Source organism: Notolabrus celidotus, chromosome 18, assembly GCF_009762535.1.
Source record: "Notolabrus celidotus isolate fNotCel1 chromosome 18, fNotCel1.pri, whole genome shotgun sequence".
NCBI lineage: Eukaryota > Metazoa > Chordata > Actinopteri > Labriformes > Labridae > Notolabrus > Notolabrus celidotus.
The window spans coordinates 24,864,820-24,882,232 of record NC_048289.1 but is presented as its reverse complement, the minus strand read 5'-3'; the positions used below and the strand labels follow the sequence as shown (position 1 = coordinate 24,882,232).

At 40.2% G+C, this 17,413-nt stretch overlaps 1 protein-coding gene across 1 annotated transcript in view; it reads left to right on the top strand.

The window, feature by feature from the left end:
- ttyh2 (tweety family member 2) overlaps window positions 1-17,413 on the top strand; it is a 99,245-nt gene that overhangs the window by 67,232 nt on the left and 14,600 nt on the right. Inside the window, exon 6 of the mRNA XM_034707192.1 lies at window positions 7,908-7,980. Within this exon, the coding sequence (XP_034563083.1) occupies window positions 7,908-7,980 (73 nt within the window). The remainder of the gene's footprint in view (window positions 1-7,907; window positions 7,981-17,413) is intronic.

Genomic DNA, 17,413 nt, shown 5'->3' with positions numbered 1-17,413 from the left:
TTATCTTTTTTGTCAATTTGTTTATGCTCCGAATACTGCACATTTTTATGCTCCTCTGTTTTTATTGAACTGACAGATATCTCAGGAACTGACATTTCAAAACAGGGCTTGATGCAGCATCTTAAGGTCAGCTGAACCGTAATATGTCATGTAAGCAGTGCAAACATACAGCATGCACTGAAGTCTTATTAAGTATAGACATGTTAAGAAAGGAGAGGGGGAAAGACCAGAGAGAAACCAGAGCTATTCAAGTGGTTGAACTGCCAGTTGACTCTCAATAAAATTTCATGAGGCAAAACTACAGTCAGTGGGAAGATGCAAATACGAACAGGTTTGTACCCTCAACTGGACTTACATGGATCATGTTAACATGGATTCATATTCAATTATGTTCAGACATGTTCAATGTCTCCCCCTTAAGTCAGAAATATGTTTAAAGCTGTGTAGTAACAGCCTTAGGGCCTGTGTCCACTAGCAGCGTTTTTTGGGGGGCACTGTCCACAACCTCTATTTTTAGGGTGCTACTCACCTTAGTGTTGCTAAGTTACAAAAGTTGTGCCGTAGCACTTTCACTTCCTTTAGATGTGTCCATTAAGTCTGTTTCAATGCTCTGTATGCTTCTTATTTGCCTTTATCCAATGGAATTTGACAAAATTGGAACAAATTGATAGAAGTTATGTCGCAGCCAAGCGGCCACCTCTGGTCTAAAAATATGAGTCCAATGCGGAAGTGCTAAAAACTGCAGTTCATCAAGAACGTGCTTGAGGCTGGCTTCGGAAGTACCAGAAACCACACGCACACCAATTCAAAAAAGCCGATCTTTACAGCAGAAATAAACATGTTTACAGCCTGGTACAAAAGACGAGTGTAGTCTGGATAGCTTATTTCTCGATCGGCACACACTGTACGGGGGGTGGGTTTTTTTCTAACGCAGCAATTTCAAAGATATTGAGATTACGAGTCTTCCAATGAGAGGCACAGCTGACTTGATTGGCAGGCGGGAACACTGCAGCTGTTGGCGAGGAGGCTCAAAGCCCGCCTCTTTACCTCACAATCGCTCGACAGCAGCAATATGGCTCCCGCCGCCGATTGGCCTCAAAACAACACTTCAGAAACAGATGGGTGACGTCACGGATACAAGGTCCATATTTTATACAGTCTATGGTTGCAGCAAGGTCAAGTGTGGTCAGTTTATCCTCCACATGGACCTCTGCCATTGGAGTTGACAAAGTTGATTTCAGTAGTCCCGCCCCTTCCTACATTTGATAAGTCAGCAATAGCACAGTGACATTGACCAAAGCAGGGGTGTTCTTCTAAAAGTATAACGTTTTGTATCTACTGTAAGAGTGCTGTTAGTGCAGCGACAATAAACACTTGACGCCGACACTCAACAGAGTATCTGAGCTTAGGACGATGTGCATTGAAAACGCTGAACTGCATTTGTTTGCCCAGAAAATGAGCCCTGCCAGCTTTAAAAAAAAAAAATGTGTTAGTGGACACAGGCCCTTAAAGTGTTCTGAATTCCCTGATGTCCCTTCATCAAATCAAACGGTTGATCTGACAAAGCATCTTAAGATTCCATGTCTCATCTCACAGACAGAAGTTTTCAAGCATGAACGAATCTGCACAATGATGTTGTTTACTACAATTACATCACAGTAATATCGGTTTGTTCCTGTTTTACACAGCTGTTGTAAGTCAGACTGCAGCCCATAAGTTACTTACTAGATACAGTAAAACAACTAGTCACTGGACATGGACAGGTAGGGTTCATTTTGATCTATTTTCTGGGTTGAAAATGATTAAAAACTTCAAATACAGTAATAATAGCCTTAATTCTTCATCTGACTTCAATTCAACCTTACACATTGCATGATGTTATTGTCTGCCACTGGGAGGTGTTCTCAGGTCTTTGTAGTTGTGCATATACACAATATAAATTGTCTCACAGTGCAGTATACAAGTTGCAGAATCCTTATGTATGCAGATGACACAGTTTTTTCAAATGTATGTGTATTTTTGGCACATAGCCACACACCCCAGATTTAACTCTCAATCTTGTCCCTTTGCTGCATGCCACTCCCAATATTCCCTGTCTCTCTTCATCTAGATTACTGACTAAAGGGAAGAAATAGCGCACAAAAAAAAAGTAATCTTATAAAGAAACAGGACTTATTGACTCAGCACCCAGCAGGAGCGGCAGGGCACCAGTCCAGTAGCTTCAAATCCAGGTCATGGCATGTTGTGTATTTGCAAACCAGTGCCTGGTTGTTTGATGATTTATCAAAAACTGCAGCAGTTCAAAGAGACTGAACAAAGCTCTGGAGTGATATCACAAGTTTAAGATTACCTCAAACGAACGAAGCTTTGGTAACATTTTTCTTCTACTATATTAAAAACATTCTGATTAGAGATTCCAACTTCACTGTTAACATGGATGCTGATTGAGGTGATCCGATTAGCACGTGTCAATCATTCAAACAAAAGAAAACAATTTTTGACGTGTCAAGTTTTTCTGCCGGTCTCATTCAACGACAATAACAGAAAGAAGAAATCAAGTGTTTCCCCCCACTGTCATTTAGGATTACATTTCTTTCCAAATGAGAATATCATTATGATTATTAGTGGTCGATGTAAACAGCTTTTGTGATCAGCTCAAAATCAAGTCATAAATTGAGTTAAGAAGCAAACAAGCTCAAGAGCCAAACCCCTCATTATTTCAGTGAAGTCCACAGACCCAGTGTGAGAAATTCTGCGCACCAGAGAAACAATCCCTCTGAAAGTTATTTTTTTCTCCAAGACATAAAAACATATTTAAATGAGGTGTAGTTCACCTTCACAGTTCTTGAAGAAGACAATCACAATGCAGAAGCCGTTTTTCAGACTTGAGAGGACAATAAGATGATGATGACAAGCTTACTGGGTCTGGCAGCATGTTCTTGTTTCTGTAAATGCAGAAGACTTCAGTTCCACAGTTAGTAAGAAAATCCTTTCCCACACTGACTTAATTCAGAGTGACATGACCTCATACTTCGCCGAAGTCATCTGCCCTGCTCATTGGCCTCTGTAACTTCTCACTTGATTTGCTTTGTGTTATGTTTACACCCGATTTCCTGCTACTCCCTTGAGCTCAGTGAATCCCTGCTGCCCACTCAAGCACAAAACTGAATACAGTCTCATTGGTTTGGATGTGACCTGCTGGCACTGGGGAGGCCCTGGAAAGGGTTGCCAAGTCACCCAGTGTCACTGTTAGCTCGCACAGTCCAGTATCACTCACCCTGAAACCACAAACTGTCAAACTGGCATGACTTGGGAGACACTAGCCAGTAGCTCCCAAATTATTTGGCTGAGGACCAAAACAATGTGGGCGTGTGCTTCTCACTACAGCCTCAGTACGGGGGCAAGTGTTGATCAGTCACATCAGAGGAATCCACTCCCTACTTGTCTATTTGATAGATTTTGGCCCCTGTTTTTAGGTAAAGATATTCATCTAGAATTGTCCATGTTTTTTTCCTTAATTGTGTTGTGATTCTTCTGATTTTTCTGTGGAACATAATCACGACTTCCCTTGGAATGCATCAGAAATGACCAATCCGACCTCCATAAAATATTCAACATTTGATGTTGTAGTTTCAGTAAACTTGAGACCCATTTATGAAAGTAAATCACAAGATGAACAGTACCTTTTTTATGTGCGTTCTGCTGTAGTAGACCCAAAATGCAGGCTCTGTGTAATTGACTATTTACAGTGAAACTGTGACTCAGCAGGACTTATCTTGAAGAGAGGATTTTGTCTTGCTTTTTATCTGAACATGCAGTCTTTCTCAAGTATTAGTTGTCATTGTATCGCTAACAGCTGGCTAAAAATGTATTATTTACAGTGAAGCTGAGACTCAACCAAAACTTATGACAGGCCCAGATATAAATGGAGGGGAGAATTTTGCTTTAAAAACATGGTATCTCCTCAAGTTGTGAATTGTGCACTGAAAATGAAGTCCTGGCTAGAAGTCATTGATTGCTTAACCCTAAAAGACCTAGACCAATTTTTGGGGTGGCTGACTTTCCTGGATTCATTTTGAATATGCTGAATGAGACAAATGTGGTATCAATGGAAAGCTGTGAATGTCCACTGTAACTCAGTTCTTAAAGCTTGTTGATAGGATTAGCAGTTCCAAAGTTATCAAACATTTACAATCAAGTAGCCATTGCCGGCTGTCAAGGTCTTTGAGGGCTACAGCTCAATACACATGACTATTTACAGTGAAGCTGAGACTCATAGAAAAAAAGTACAGAAGACATAAGGCACAGACATATCTAGGGTGGAGAGTTTTGCTTTACTATTCCTCTGAATGCAAGGTTGCTTCTTAAGTTGTCAATTGGATGGAAGTTATTTAACAGCTTGCTACATATGACTACTTACAGTGAAACTGAGACTTTCCAGAAACTGACGACAGGCATATGTGTAGGGGAGACTTTGTTCATTTTACAAAAAGAGCTGGCTGCACAGGATTGCCATACATTTCACCATCCCTTCCAGAGGCTGAATCATTGTCAGATAATAACCACTTTGTTTTGAGATTGTTGGAATTATGACATTTGATGTAATATAATGCACAAACACATTCAAAACAAACAAACAAGCGGTCTAAAAGACAATTAATGATAAACAATGCAAAGGAAAATTCAGTGTTCTTGTGTATGGTTTCAGGAAAGATGCCGAGATATATCTTTGTGTAAATGTATGCAGACGATATTGAGGTAAACAACTCTGAACCAGTCTGCATCTGCTCTGTCTTGTGATTTAAAATCAAGACAAGGTCTCAGAGAATCCTTACTCTCTTTGCTATCTGTCTCTCTGTGAAGTGTCAGAGCTTGTGAGGGCTTTGTAACTGAGAGAGGGAAGGAGACAGGCTACAAGAGCTGATAAAGCGCAAAGCAGGAGGCAGAGAAAAGATAGTGGGAGAGAGGTGAGGGACTCGAGTGAGAGAGACTGCAGAACTGGATCACTGAAGATAAAGAACAAGTAGTGGCTTGTAAGTTCGATGTTGGAAGCTCAGTATCTTCTTAGCACCTTGTGAATTAAATTACAGCCCGAAAGATTGAGAGTGGTGCAAGATGACGTGATGAAAAGGCCTGGACATGCAAATTAAAATCAAACACATGCTGTAAGGGGACTATTGGAAAAATGTCTCTGCTGTCAAATCAACAGGAGTTTATTGGATTTTTTTGGACTGTATTCACCTAACGTGAGCTGATGTTTGATAGGAACAGAGTTCATCTTTTAATGGGTATCGATCTTCAGCTGTGTTGTTGTTCACTCAAACAGGCACATCACACATCACCGGCCCCCTGCGTGCAGAATATCTTGTCAAAACCATCCTATTTACCAATTCATGTCTCTGATGTCATTTACTGATAGTATGACATCATCAGGGTGGGAGCAAACAGTTAAACCAAACCACATGTTTTCATCCTCATGGGTGCAGATAACAGTCATCCACCCGGGGGGTGTAATCCGGTGTAGTGCCAGCAGATCTTGTATGCTCTGATGCTTGCATGGGGTCATAAAGCCACAGGGCTGCAGCTGTATGAGGCTGCAAAATCAACTCTTAGTGAAAAAAGCATTACATCTGACCTTTTCTGTGGATGACAAACCACTGAGTTCAACACTCCATGTTCACTGAGTTCAGGCTGTATCATTTCATCTCACTGTATCATGTCACTCATGTCATTTTTATCTTCTCAAAAGGCAGAAGCAGTTATGGAAACAACTCCATTTGAGTCACTCTCCTCCCTCTGATGACTAAATTAATAAAAATTCTGCTTTTTTTGCTTTGATTTTGAGATCGTCTTGGCATTTGTGAGCAGAATATGTAATGCAATTTGTTCCTCTTCTCACAATTCTTGCTGTTTAAGCATGCATCACAAAAAGCAGAACAAATATTTGCATTTGTTACTTATGTGGGTTGCAAACGTTTGGAAGTTTTTGTTCACAAGTGAAGCAAAAGTTTGCTCCTCTACATGTGGGCCAAATAAACACTATCCCCAAGGGGTTCTGAATGTTATCCCAAAGTAACAACCACTAAAATTACAAGCTTCAGTGGGAAATGGGGGAAAAAAAAGATAAGGGAGAAACCAAACCACTACTGCCAAGTAGCTGACTGGCAACTAAATTTTCAAGGAGACCCAGGATATACTCCAAAAACACCAATGGCTGCCAGGGATGCCTTAGAAGACAACACAAAAGGCAGGGGTACAAAAGATGACCTCGCATAAACAAATTATGCTCTTAATTCAACCAGTAGGGGTGAGCAAGTCACACAGAAAATAGTTTAGTGGTGCTTATGCAGACACACACCTGCATCATATGAGAACACAGTGAAAGAACCTCTCTCTACCTCTGAAGGTGAGCTAATGAGTCAGCACAGAGCACTGGAGCACTGGAGCCCAAGGGTATATATCAAGCGGCAACCTCCGGTCTCAAACCATGAAGCCCATGCAGAAGTGTTATAAACTGCAATTCACCGACAATCCACTTGACACTGGCTGCAGAAACACGGGAAACCACATAGACACCAATTCAAAAAAGATGATCTTTGCAGCATTAATAAAAATGTTTACAGCCTGGTTAAAAAAAACGGCTTGGCTCTATGTAGCTAATCTCTCTATCGGCACACACTGTACGGGGGGTGAATTGTTTTCTAACGCGATGGTACAGAAGATATTAAGATTACGAGTTTTTGCCCAAATAAGGACATGACTGACTTGACTCCTGGACGGGAACACATAGCTGTTGGCTAGGAGGCTCAAACCCCACCTCTTTACGTCACACTATGCCTGGTTGAGTTCAATATTTCCAATATGGCTGCCGCCGTTGATTGGCTTCAAAACAGCGCTCAGGAACAGATGAGTGACGTCACGGATACTACGACCATTATTTATACAGTCTATGGTATATACAGTTGTGCCCATAAGTTTACACACCCTGGCAGAATTTATGATTTCTTGGGTAGTTTCTGTTGTCTTTATGATATAAAAAGAGTAAACACAGTTGTTTGATAAAAATTTTGCTTCTCCCAACCACTAACCGTGAGTGAAATTTTTTTTTCTCTTATCATTCATATTCTCTGAAAAATGGCCAAAAAAATCCAAATTCTGCCAGGGTTTGTAAACTTATGAGCACAACTGTATATAAGCTTCCTACACCCGGTCTCTATCAGGGCCAATTAGACACACACCTGACCCTTCAATGAGTGGCCAGAGTGAGGACCCCTCAAAGATGTCAAGCAGAAACATCCATGCATACAAATAAAAAATTAAATATACACTGAAAAACACTGGTACACACATTGAATTACAGATGTGATACAACCAGTGTGTGTCCAAAGAACACAATGCTGGAGCTGGTCTAAGATCAGCAGGCCAATGGTTTCTATTCAATTCATTTCAATGGCTTTATTGGTCGGACTTTTACACAGCTACATTGCCAAAGTCCATTTTGATGAAGTATTTGGACAATTCGTTAAAGAAAAAGCACATCAGCAACATTGGGTTGATGAATGCCGAAGCCATCTCACCAGTCTTTGAAAGACGACTTTGTGTCTTGTTTACATCTTTTTTCTTTGCTAGTTCGAACGACAGACCTGAAGTAGTCTGCCAGTTTTCTAATGATGTGATTTATAATCAATTCAAATTACTCAAAAAGAAAAAAAACAACACACTCTACAGTGGAGCAACTGATGCACATTATCCATCATTGTGTTTCAAATGAAAGGCTTTAATTCAAGTGGATAGATGGCCAGCTTTATGGAGCCATCATTGTTGCCGAGGTTTCAGTTAATCTTCATTTCATGATTGATTATTATCGTCCTCTGACCCTGCTGTTGTTTCTTTTTGTGTCCCTGCAGGATGATGGTGTTTGGAGTGCTGACGCTGGTCCTGAGCTGGACGTCTCTGGGAGCTGACCTGGCCACTGCTGTGGTGAGCTGCTTGGCTTTTTCACTCCTTTACTGACAGCTGTTTTTCCCCCCAATAAGAACCATAGCATAAAGCGGTCTGTAATCAATTCTTGTTATACCTGTCAGTGGTGATAAATTGCTTTAAGTACACTCAGACTGCACTTGAAAAATGTCAGATGATTATGCACAGATGCATATTTGCTTATGTGCACTTACCTGCATGAGGAAATCTATGCATATAAAAATGTGCAATGTGTTACACTTTTTGGCATTGACATTGAGCGTTTCCCTGGAAAATGTTGTACTCATTAGCCATATACCTTCTGATTAAGCCTCTCTTTCCTAATTCATTGTTTAAGCCCTATAAAGCCCCTGTAGTCTCGCAAAGCTGTTGATTTTTATATTGTACGCACAACATAATTATCTTGTCCGTACAAGTTGTTATATTGTGAGCACTATATAAAAAGGCGTTTGGGGAGCGGCCGTTTACACTCTGTCTTATCATGTGTGATGACCGAGGCATTAGAATTCACTTCTTGCCCCAACGCACCATTTATTCTGATAACAACAGAGGCATACTGTGTCTCTCCCAGCCACCTTTGTAATAGTAATAAGCTGAAGAAGATGCCCTGACACAGAAAGCAACACCTGTGGGATAGCACCGCTGCACCACAGAGGTTAATGTTGAAGCTTGTTTGTTTAATGTGTTGAACTGCAGTTACTCTGCAGCAAATACATATCTTTTCAATAGTGTCTGATTTTGAATTTAGAGGTTCTCTTAAGTATACCACAAGAACAAACAGTTTTTTGATAAGAAAACTGACAAAATTTGACATATTTCAGCAGAGATTATTGGAAATCAAAACAACATGGGGCGCACCCCTTAACTCTGCCCAGCAGAGGGCGCTTATGTTGCATACAAAATACCAGTCACAGTGTAGCGCTGTAGGAAAATACGTTAAATATTCACACACAATTACAAGTGGTCGAGGCAGATGTGTGTCTAACATGAGTCTGGTCCTTCTCGAGGTTTCTGCCTGTTAAAGGAAATTTGTCCTTGCCGCTGTAACTTGCTAAATACTGCAAAGTGCTCTGCTCATGGTGGATTAAGATGAGATAAGAGTCCTGTCTGTAAGATGAGACTGGATCTTATCCTGTCTTGATGTTGGGTCTTTCTAATTTAACACAGAGTACGGTCTAGACCTGCCATGTGTATATAAATAAAGATTGGGTGATTGATGAATAAGCAAATAATTCCAATTTATGACAAATGATGTCAGTAGATTGTAAGTTTAGTTATAACCACCGCTGTATTTGTAAAGGTTTATAACTTGTGCCTACAAGATAATTATCTTGTGTTTGCAAGTGAATTATCTTTCAAGCACAAGATAATTAACTTAAGCTCACAAGGTAATTGACTAGTGCGTACAAATTAATTTACTTTTACGTGCAAGATAATTATCTTGTGTGCCAACAACATGATTAACGTGCGAAATCAAGATAATAACATGTGCATGCAAACTTTTTAATTTGCATTCACAATATGATTATTTTGCTTGCACAAAATAATTAAACTGTGCTTGCAAGATCATTTATGGCATGCACAAGATAACTAACTTGCACTCACAAGATAATAACTGGTGCATACAAAGTAATTCATTTGGGCACACGAGATAATTTGCTTATGTGCACAAGATAATTCAGTTGCAGAAACAAGATAATAACTTGTGCATACAAACTAATTGACTTGAATGCACAAGATAATTAACTTGCAGGCACAGGACATTTAAGTTGTGACAACAAGGGGATTAACTTTTGTGCACAAGATTAAAAAACTTGCATGTACAAGATAATTACTTATGGCCATAAGCTAAGTAACTTGTGCACATAAGATAATTAAGTTGTGCTTACACGATTATTAACTGTTGCACACAAGATTATAAACTTGCATGCACAAGATATTTAACATTCTTTTTATACTTGTAGTTGAACTCTTCATTAATGCAGTGTGATCTAAGATGTGTTAGCATGTTCTATTAGCCAAATCTCAGTGTATTCTGATCTTGAGTTTGCTTTCTGTCACCCTGTACACTTCCAGCAGTGGATTCAAACAGCATACTACTAAAAACAGAACAACAGAACCAGAATCCGAATCCGAAAAGAGCAGCACAAGAACAGAATCACAAACTTAAACCTCATCAGCTGCTTAGTATGAAGGATCATAAAAAAAGGAATCCAGTTGCAGCTTTGAAGCCTATCATGCTGAATAGCTGCATAATTTCAGTGTTTCACTCTATTATGTTCCCACACAAAAAACGCCAAACAAGTGGTAAAATGACCTGGAGTGTAACAATTAGTGTGAGATTGGAAAATAAAGAGATACATTAGAAAAAACGAAGATCGGATAGATGAGCACTCATCTGTGTGTGTGACTCCTCTGCCTCAGGCGTGTGTGCTGTTTTTCTCAGGTTTGTTGTTGGATGTTGTGTTTTGACTCGGGGCTGCAGAGGATTGTTAGCATGTGTGAATTTAAGTTGGAGTTAATTAGCATCGGGTGGAAAGCAGCAGGAGGCGGGATCGGTTACAAAATATCACTCTTTTGGTTTCATCTCTCCCTTTTCATCTACAAGTTTAAAGTCTGCTTTACAAGACTCCACTATCTGTGGTCCACATTTTCTGGATCGATGGTGGAGCTCCTCTGGGATCCCTTGTGATGCCACTGAAAGGACACAGAGAATGTACAGTTGAAAGAACCCTGCGAGCAGAGAACGTTCAAAGAGCTGCACTGAAAAGAACTTTCACCAAACAGCATACAGATGATTGCCACTTCAGTAATCCTGCCACTCTATGAGGTAGAATACGTTTTGTGAAGGTGGAAATGTGAGTGGATTATGTCACAGGGAAGGCAATTACAATGACAAAATCAAGACGATCTGTCTCTGGAGAAGACCAACTTCTCCGTCCCTTAAAGCTGCTGTGAGGAACTTTTGATTTATAACAATTTTGGCGCCCCATTGTGGACAAAGTGATACCTCTTATCTCTTGTTCTGTACATGCAAAAGTAATGTTTTCAACAAAAACCTCACCCTGCTGTCTTTTAACAGCCAGATTTATCACTCAATATGATTATTTGCCATGAAAACAGCCGAAAAAGGATGTTTCTAAAGCCAAAAGTCAATCATGTGGTCTGACACCCACCCCCTCTGAGTGGTTTAAGGCATTAAAAATGACAACAGAGAAGGTATCAGTGTTGTTAATTATGGGTTTGTTTGCTTTTGAAGGTCATAAAGAGGCATCAGTGTTGGTTTCAGTCTGTTTCTCAGCTGGTGGAAAAACTCCTCATAGTGCCTTTAAACAGAAATTTAAATGACAACTATCCATCTAATCCAAAGACATGAAAACACCCAGCCAAATTTGAGCTACGATGTATTTAACACAGCATAACACTGGATCAGAATCTGCAGGTACACAACGTTAAACTGGTTTGCAGAGTGTAGCTAAGGTTAGCAGAGCAAGCACTGTTCTCGGTCCTCCTTGCAGGTTAACATGTACATGCTTAAGCTGGTTAAACACTGCTAACCAAACAGCCTACAAACAACTTCATCTCCATTATTTGGATCATAATACTGCCAAACCACACTGTGCAAAAAAATTCTGTCTGTCATCCGTGGTTATTTACGCCGACTCGTGACTTCTTGAGGGCAAATGCACCAATTGTAAGAGTAAGAAGAGGAGAGTGGTACAAAATACTTGTATTGATGCACATTTTTAATATTAAAATCTTGACAAATGGAGGATCATCAATCAATCTTTATTTGTATAGCGCCAAATCACAACAAACGTGATCTCAAGACGTAGTATCCGTGACGTCACCCATCTGTTTCTGAAGCGCTGTTTAAGGCCAATCGTCGATGGCAGCCATATTGCTGCTATCGAGCGATTGTGACGTAAAGAGGCGGGCTTTGTGCTTCCTCGCCAACAGCTACAGTGTTCCCGGCTGTCAATCAAGTCAGCTGTGCCCCCCATTGGAAGACTAGTAATCTCAATATCTTTGAAATTGCCGCGTTAGAAAAAAAATCACCCCCCGTAGAGTGTGTGCCGATCGAGAAATTAGCTATCCAGACTTCCAGACTACACTCATTTTTTGTACCAGGCTGTAAACATGTTTATTTCTGCTGTGAAGATCGGCTTTTTTGAATTGGTGTGTATGTGGTTTGCGGTACTTCCGGCGCCAGCCTCAAGGGGATCCTCGATGAACTACAGTTTTTAACACTTCTGCATTGGACTCATATCTTTAGACCGGAGGTTGCCGCTTGGCTAGACCATACTCTATATTGAATGATTAACAAAGATTCAACATCGAGTCAGGGTAAGACTCAGTCTTATCTCATCTTAATCCACCATGAGCAGTGCACCTTCCTTTGGTGCTTCCTTTGAATAGGCAGAAACCTCGAGTAGAACCAGACTCATGGTAGACAGCAATCTGCCTCGACCGAGGATCATGATTATCATGCATCACAAGAGCTTAATTCACCAACAGGAGGGATGAACAATGTTTCTGCACACTGTACCTACCATATAGAAATAGTTAATCTTGGCATACATGGTCGAGTTTGATGCAGTCTGTTTTGTAACCAGTAAAGAAGTCCTCTCAAGCTTCAAAATTCCCAACTTTTGTGAAGAAACCACACCAATTGTGAAATACAAAATTAATATTTGAATAAGAAGTACAATAAAAAAGTATCTACTGAGAACAATGGAATAACAAAGTTGCCTTCAAGGAGTCACGAGTCAGAACTACACAAAGAAACTGTAGAGTTTATAAAGCAGTGCCAGTATCATTCCGCCTTCCTCTGTGTTCATGAAATACAAAAAGCTAGAGGGCAGAAGAAGAGAAACACTTTTATCTCTGTAAAGAGATTTCACTGTTGACCAGAGTTCTTTGAATAATTGTTTAGAAATCCTTCCTCAGCCATTTTAACATTCAGTCCAAGCTTCAGAGAAATATCTTTACTGCACCATTCTTATATTTCTCTGCTTAGTCTGGATTACAAAATAAATCACAGTCACTGCCTCCACCTGTTTTGTAACCTGTGTATTATTGCATTGCACTGTATGGTCAACGTCCACTTAGCTTGTGAGCAAACAGAGCTTCAAAAGGCTAAAGATCGCTCAGGCAGGGATACAAATCGTTGTAAACAAAGATGTTACATGAACATTTTTCCTCTGTGTTTTGTGTTAATGAGAGCCGTGCAGGCCTGAGTGTGTTATGTTGTGTGTGTTTGTGTGGGTAACTTGCTTGCTCTTTGGCCCAAAGCAGTGGGACAGGCGTGTGTGTGTTAGCCTGCTAGTGTGAAGGTTAAACAGACACTGACATAAATGTTAGTGTGTGTGTGAGAGAGTGTGTGTAAATATGTCCTGCTGTGACTGCTGAGACAGTCTGCTCTGCTCTGCTCTGAATAACAAATGACAGATTAATAGCGTCATACAGAGTGCTCTATGATTTTGTTGTTGTTGTTATTTTTCCATGGATTGTATAATTAAACTGTTGAAATGTGACAGAGCCTGAAGTTTTCCTTCTTTCAACTGTCTAAAACACAAGTGGATATCACACTGGGTGAAACAAAAATTCCTTGAATGGCCACTAGAGGCTGGCTCCATAAGCGAGTCATTCCCCATAGACCTCTATATTAAAAAGCCAAACTTTAAAGCAGAATGAAACATGTCAGAACCGGTCTAGAAAACACATTTTTGGTCTCTTTTGCTCTTGTTTTTATTTTTGACAACTGATGTGAGATGAAGCTATATTCAACTCGTGTGTTTAGATTTAATAAGTCTTCAAGTTACGCATGATTTAGGATGTTGACAGGTGGATGCTAAAGCTGTCTGCTATGCTTATTGAGCTGTCAAACATCACATCTTTGCCGTCAAACCTCATTCAAATACAGAACACTGAGGCTGAGGGGAAGAAAAGGGCTGATGTCATAAATCCTGTTATTGCTTGATGGATGTTTTCAATGCTTAAAGGTGCAGTCTGTAGAATTTAGTGACATTTAGCAGAACAGATATCGTAGAAATGGAATAAAATATTCTTAGTTTTTAATCAAGTGAATTTAAAAGTCATGTTGGTTTTGTTAACTTGGAATGAGCTTTTTATATCATAGGAGCGAGTCCCCTTCCACAGAAGACACCATCTTGCACTGTAGTAGCACAAAATTGATATACCCAACTTGGTCTCAGCAGAGGGCTGTCTAACATGAGTCTGGTTCTGCTCAAGGTTTCTGCCTGTTAAAAGGAAGTTTTTCCTTGCCGCTGTGACTTTCTGAATACTGTGAGGTGCTCTGCTAATGGTGGATTAAGATTAGGTAAGATTGAGTCCTATCTGTAAGATGGGACTGGATCTTATCCTGTCTTGATGTTGGGTCTTTGTTAATAATTTAACATAGAGCACGGCCTAGACCTGCTCTGTTTGTAAAAGCGTCTTGAGATAATGTTTGTTGTGATTTGGCGCTATACAAATAAAAATTGATTGATTGATATATGCCGTGCGTATTTTTTTATTTAGCCAAAATGCACCCCTTTGTGAGAGCAAGAAGAAGAAGAAGAAGAGAGTAGTTATTGTGTGTTAAAAACTTTATACTGATACACTTTTTTGTTAAATATTGGAGGCTCAAACAGTGGCGGTTCTGGGGATGGGCCAACATGGGCCAGTGCGCCCTGTAAAACTGAACCTGGACCCCCCTGTGCCCCCCCTCCACACCAAAATAATATTATACAATAAAAAAAGCTTCAGTACTGCTCCGATGTTACAGGCGCAACTTATGCGTGTGGCACGTTGGTCCAGTCCCTTAGAGCGGTAAGGGACTCATGTTGAGTGTAAACAGCCAAACAGCTGCTGTCAGTCTGCATTTTGATATAGTACACAGTAGTATATATATCTAGTATATAGGGATGCACTGATGTTTTGCCAGTTTGTTCTCAGCCGGTCCTCGCCCTTCTCAGTCTCTTTTGTCAGGGTTGAATGTGTCCCTCTGACAACACCCTTGCCCCCAGCCTGGCCCCCCCCCCAGTAAAATTGGTCTAGAACCGCCACTGGGATCAAACTTACCATTGTTGAATATTCCCATTTCTGCACACTGTACCTTTAAGACATGAGATAATTGGGTTGATTAATTGCATTTTTTCTGCAGAGGGACTATTATTCAATAGATGAATGAACTATTGGACTAATTGTTTCAGACCTTTATTAATTGCTTTGGATCATTCTGAGGGGTTTTGCTTCAGTTCAAGCTCAATTATTTCTCTAACTTCACTTTAGCTCCTTTTCATTTTATTTTCAAAAATGGTTCAACTCAAACTCCTGACTTGATGTATGGTCGAACACAAGTCATACTTCTTATTTTTCCTCCTGACAGCTCATCATTCTGCTAAGAGAAATCCGGTCAGGGTTAAAATAAATCAGCACTTCCACCTGTGGAGAACTTGTGTGCTAATAGAAGGTCTCGCAATAACAGCAACGTCCACTGAGCCTTCACTAGCAGTCCAAACTCCCTCAATCTGCTGTCTGACAATGTGTGAAAATCACAGACAGACTACCCTCACACACTCTGTGATGACTTTTGATAAGGTATTTGCTACAGCAGCCAGACTGTCAAGTCCTACTTTGGATGTGAACACATTTTGTTGCTGTGCTGCATGGTGCCAGACAACCAACACACCCTCATGCCAGCGTGATGCCTTAGAAATGTGTTTGTTTGTTTGTCTGTCTGAGGAGCAGCATGTGTGGCTGCAGTCTGTGTGTTGTCAGGTGTGTTTTAGGGGATATTTTTGTGCCTGACGGGGAGCAGATGTTGTGTGTCTGCGGGGGAAACCTTCAAATTATGCATGTGTGGAGTCGACAGTTAGATTACAGCCTTGGATCAGAACGAATTAATGCATAATGAATGCTACGCTGTTGCAGAACTCTTAATTGCAGACAGCGGGTAGTCAGGACTGCGCATTCTCAGAGAATCTCTCCATCAGGAATTCCAACAAAGAGCTCCTGGTTTGTTAGAGCTCCTGGTATCCCTCGTTTCATACAAACGAGCTTGGGTTTGCAGAGGATTCCAGCCTGTTTTATCTCATATGTGTGCAGGCTCATTAGTGCTCCCCCCAGAGAAGGTTTAGCTTCACGCAGTGTGTGTTCGTCCTGAGCCTCGGGGACGTTTAACATTCAGACAGCACAGTTTGGAGGAGACCATCACTCCTCACTTTTTGTTATTTTGCCAAGACAGGTTCCTTGTTAGCGCTGCATGGTGGACTGAAAGTGTCTGCAAGTGAATAAAAAAGTATTTCTGTCTAGACATAATAAAGAGGATTATAAGAGCAGCCTGTCATCTTTACTTTTCTCTGCAACAGAAAATAATAGAGATGATTGTGGTCAATGTTATTCAGCTTTGTGAAACAGACTTTCATAATGTGAATTAAAGAACTCCACACAAGAGGGAGTGTTGTTCTGGTTATTAGCCCTGCTGGGCTTCAGGCACAGGCAGAGCAACAAGATAATCACAGTTGTGCTGTTAAACGGTACAACTGCACAACCTTAAGTGCCATATTGATTTTCAATAACAGTTCTTAAAGTGACAGATACAAGTAAGCAACAAGAAGCAACAACATGTGTTTTGTTGTGGCCTGAAAACACAGCTTGCTCAGCAGCTTCACCAGAACTGGACTTGAGTCAGGCAGCACATACACTACCAGTCAAAAGTTTGGAAACACCTTCTCGTTTAAGGGTATGTATTTATTTTAATTATTTGAAACACTGTAGATTAATACTGAAGACATCATAACTATGAAATAACATACATGGAATAATTTAATTAACTAAAAAGTGTTTAAGAAACCAGAATATGTTTTATATTTTAGATTCTGTAAAGTAGCCCCCTTTTTCCTTCATGACAGCTTTGCACACTCTTGGTATTCTCTCAGTCTGCTTCATGAAGTGGTCTCCTGGAATGGTTTCTAATTAACATGAGCCTTGTCAAGAGTTCATTTGTAGAATGACTTGCCTTCTTAATGTGTTTGAGACCATCAGTTGTGTTGTTCAGAGGTAGGGTTAGTACACAATGGATAGCTCTATTTGACTACTGTTGTAATCTGGCAAAACCAGATTATTTCATAGTTTTGATGTCTTCAGTGTTAATCTACAATGTGGAAAATCATTTAAATAAATAAAAACCATTGAATGAGAAACTTTCCAAACTTTTGACTGGTAGTGTACATATTAGTATATTTCTTAGATTATCTACACACTACTAATACTCATATTCAAGCATCATTTTAGGAAATATGTCCATCTTTAAGGCAAAAATTCATAACAATAACCTAATGCTGTAATGTGAATAATGTGACAATAACCAATGGTGTTGCGAACACCTGAGTTAGAGAGATATGTGTAATGTAAAATCACATTGCTG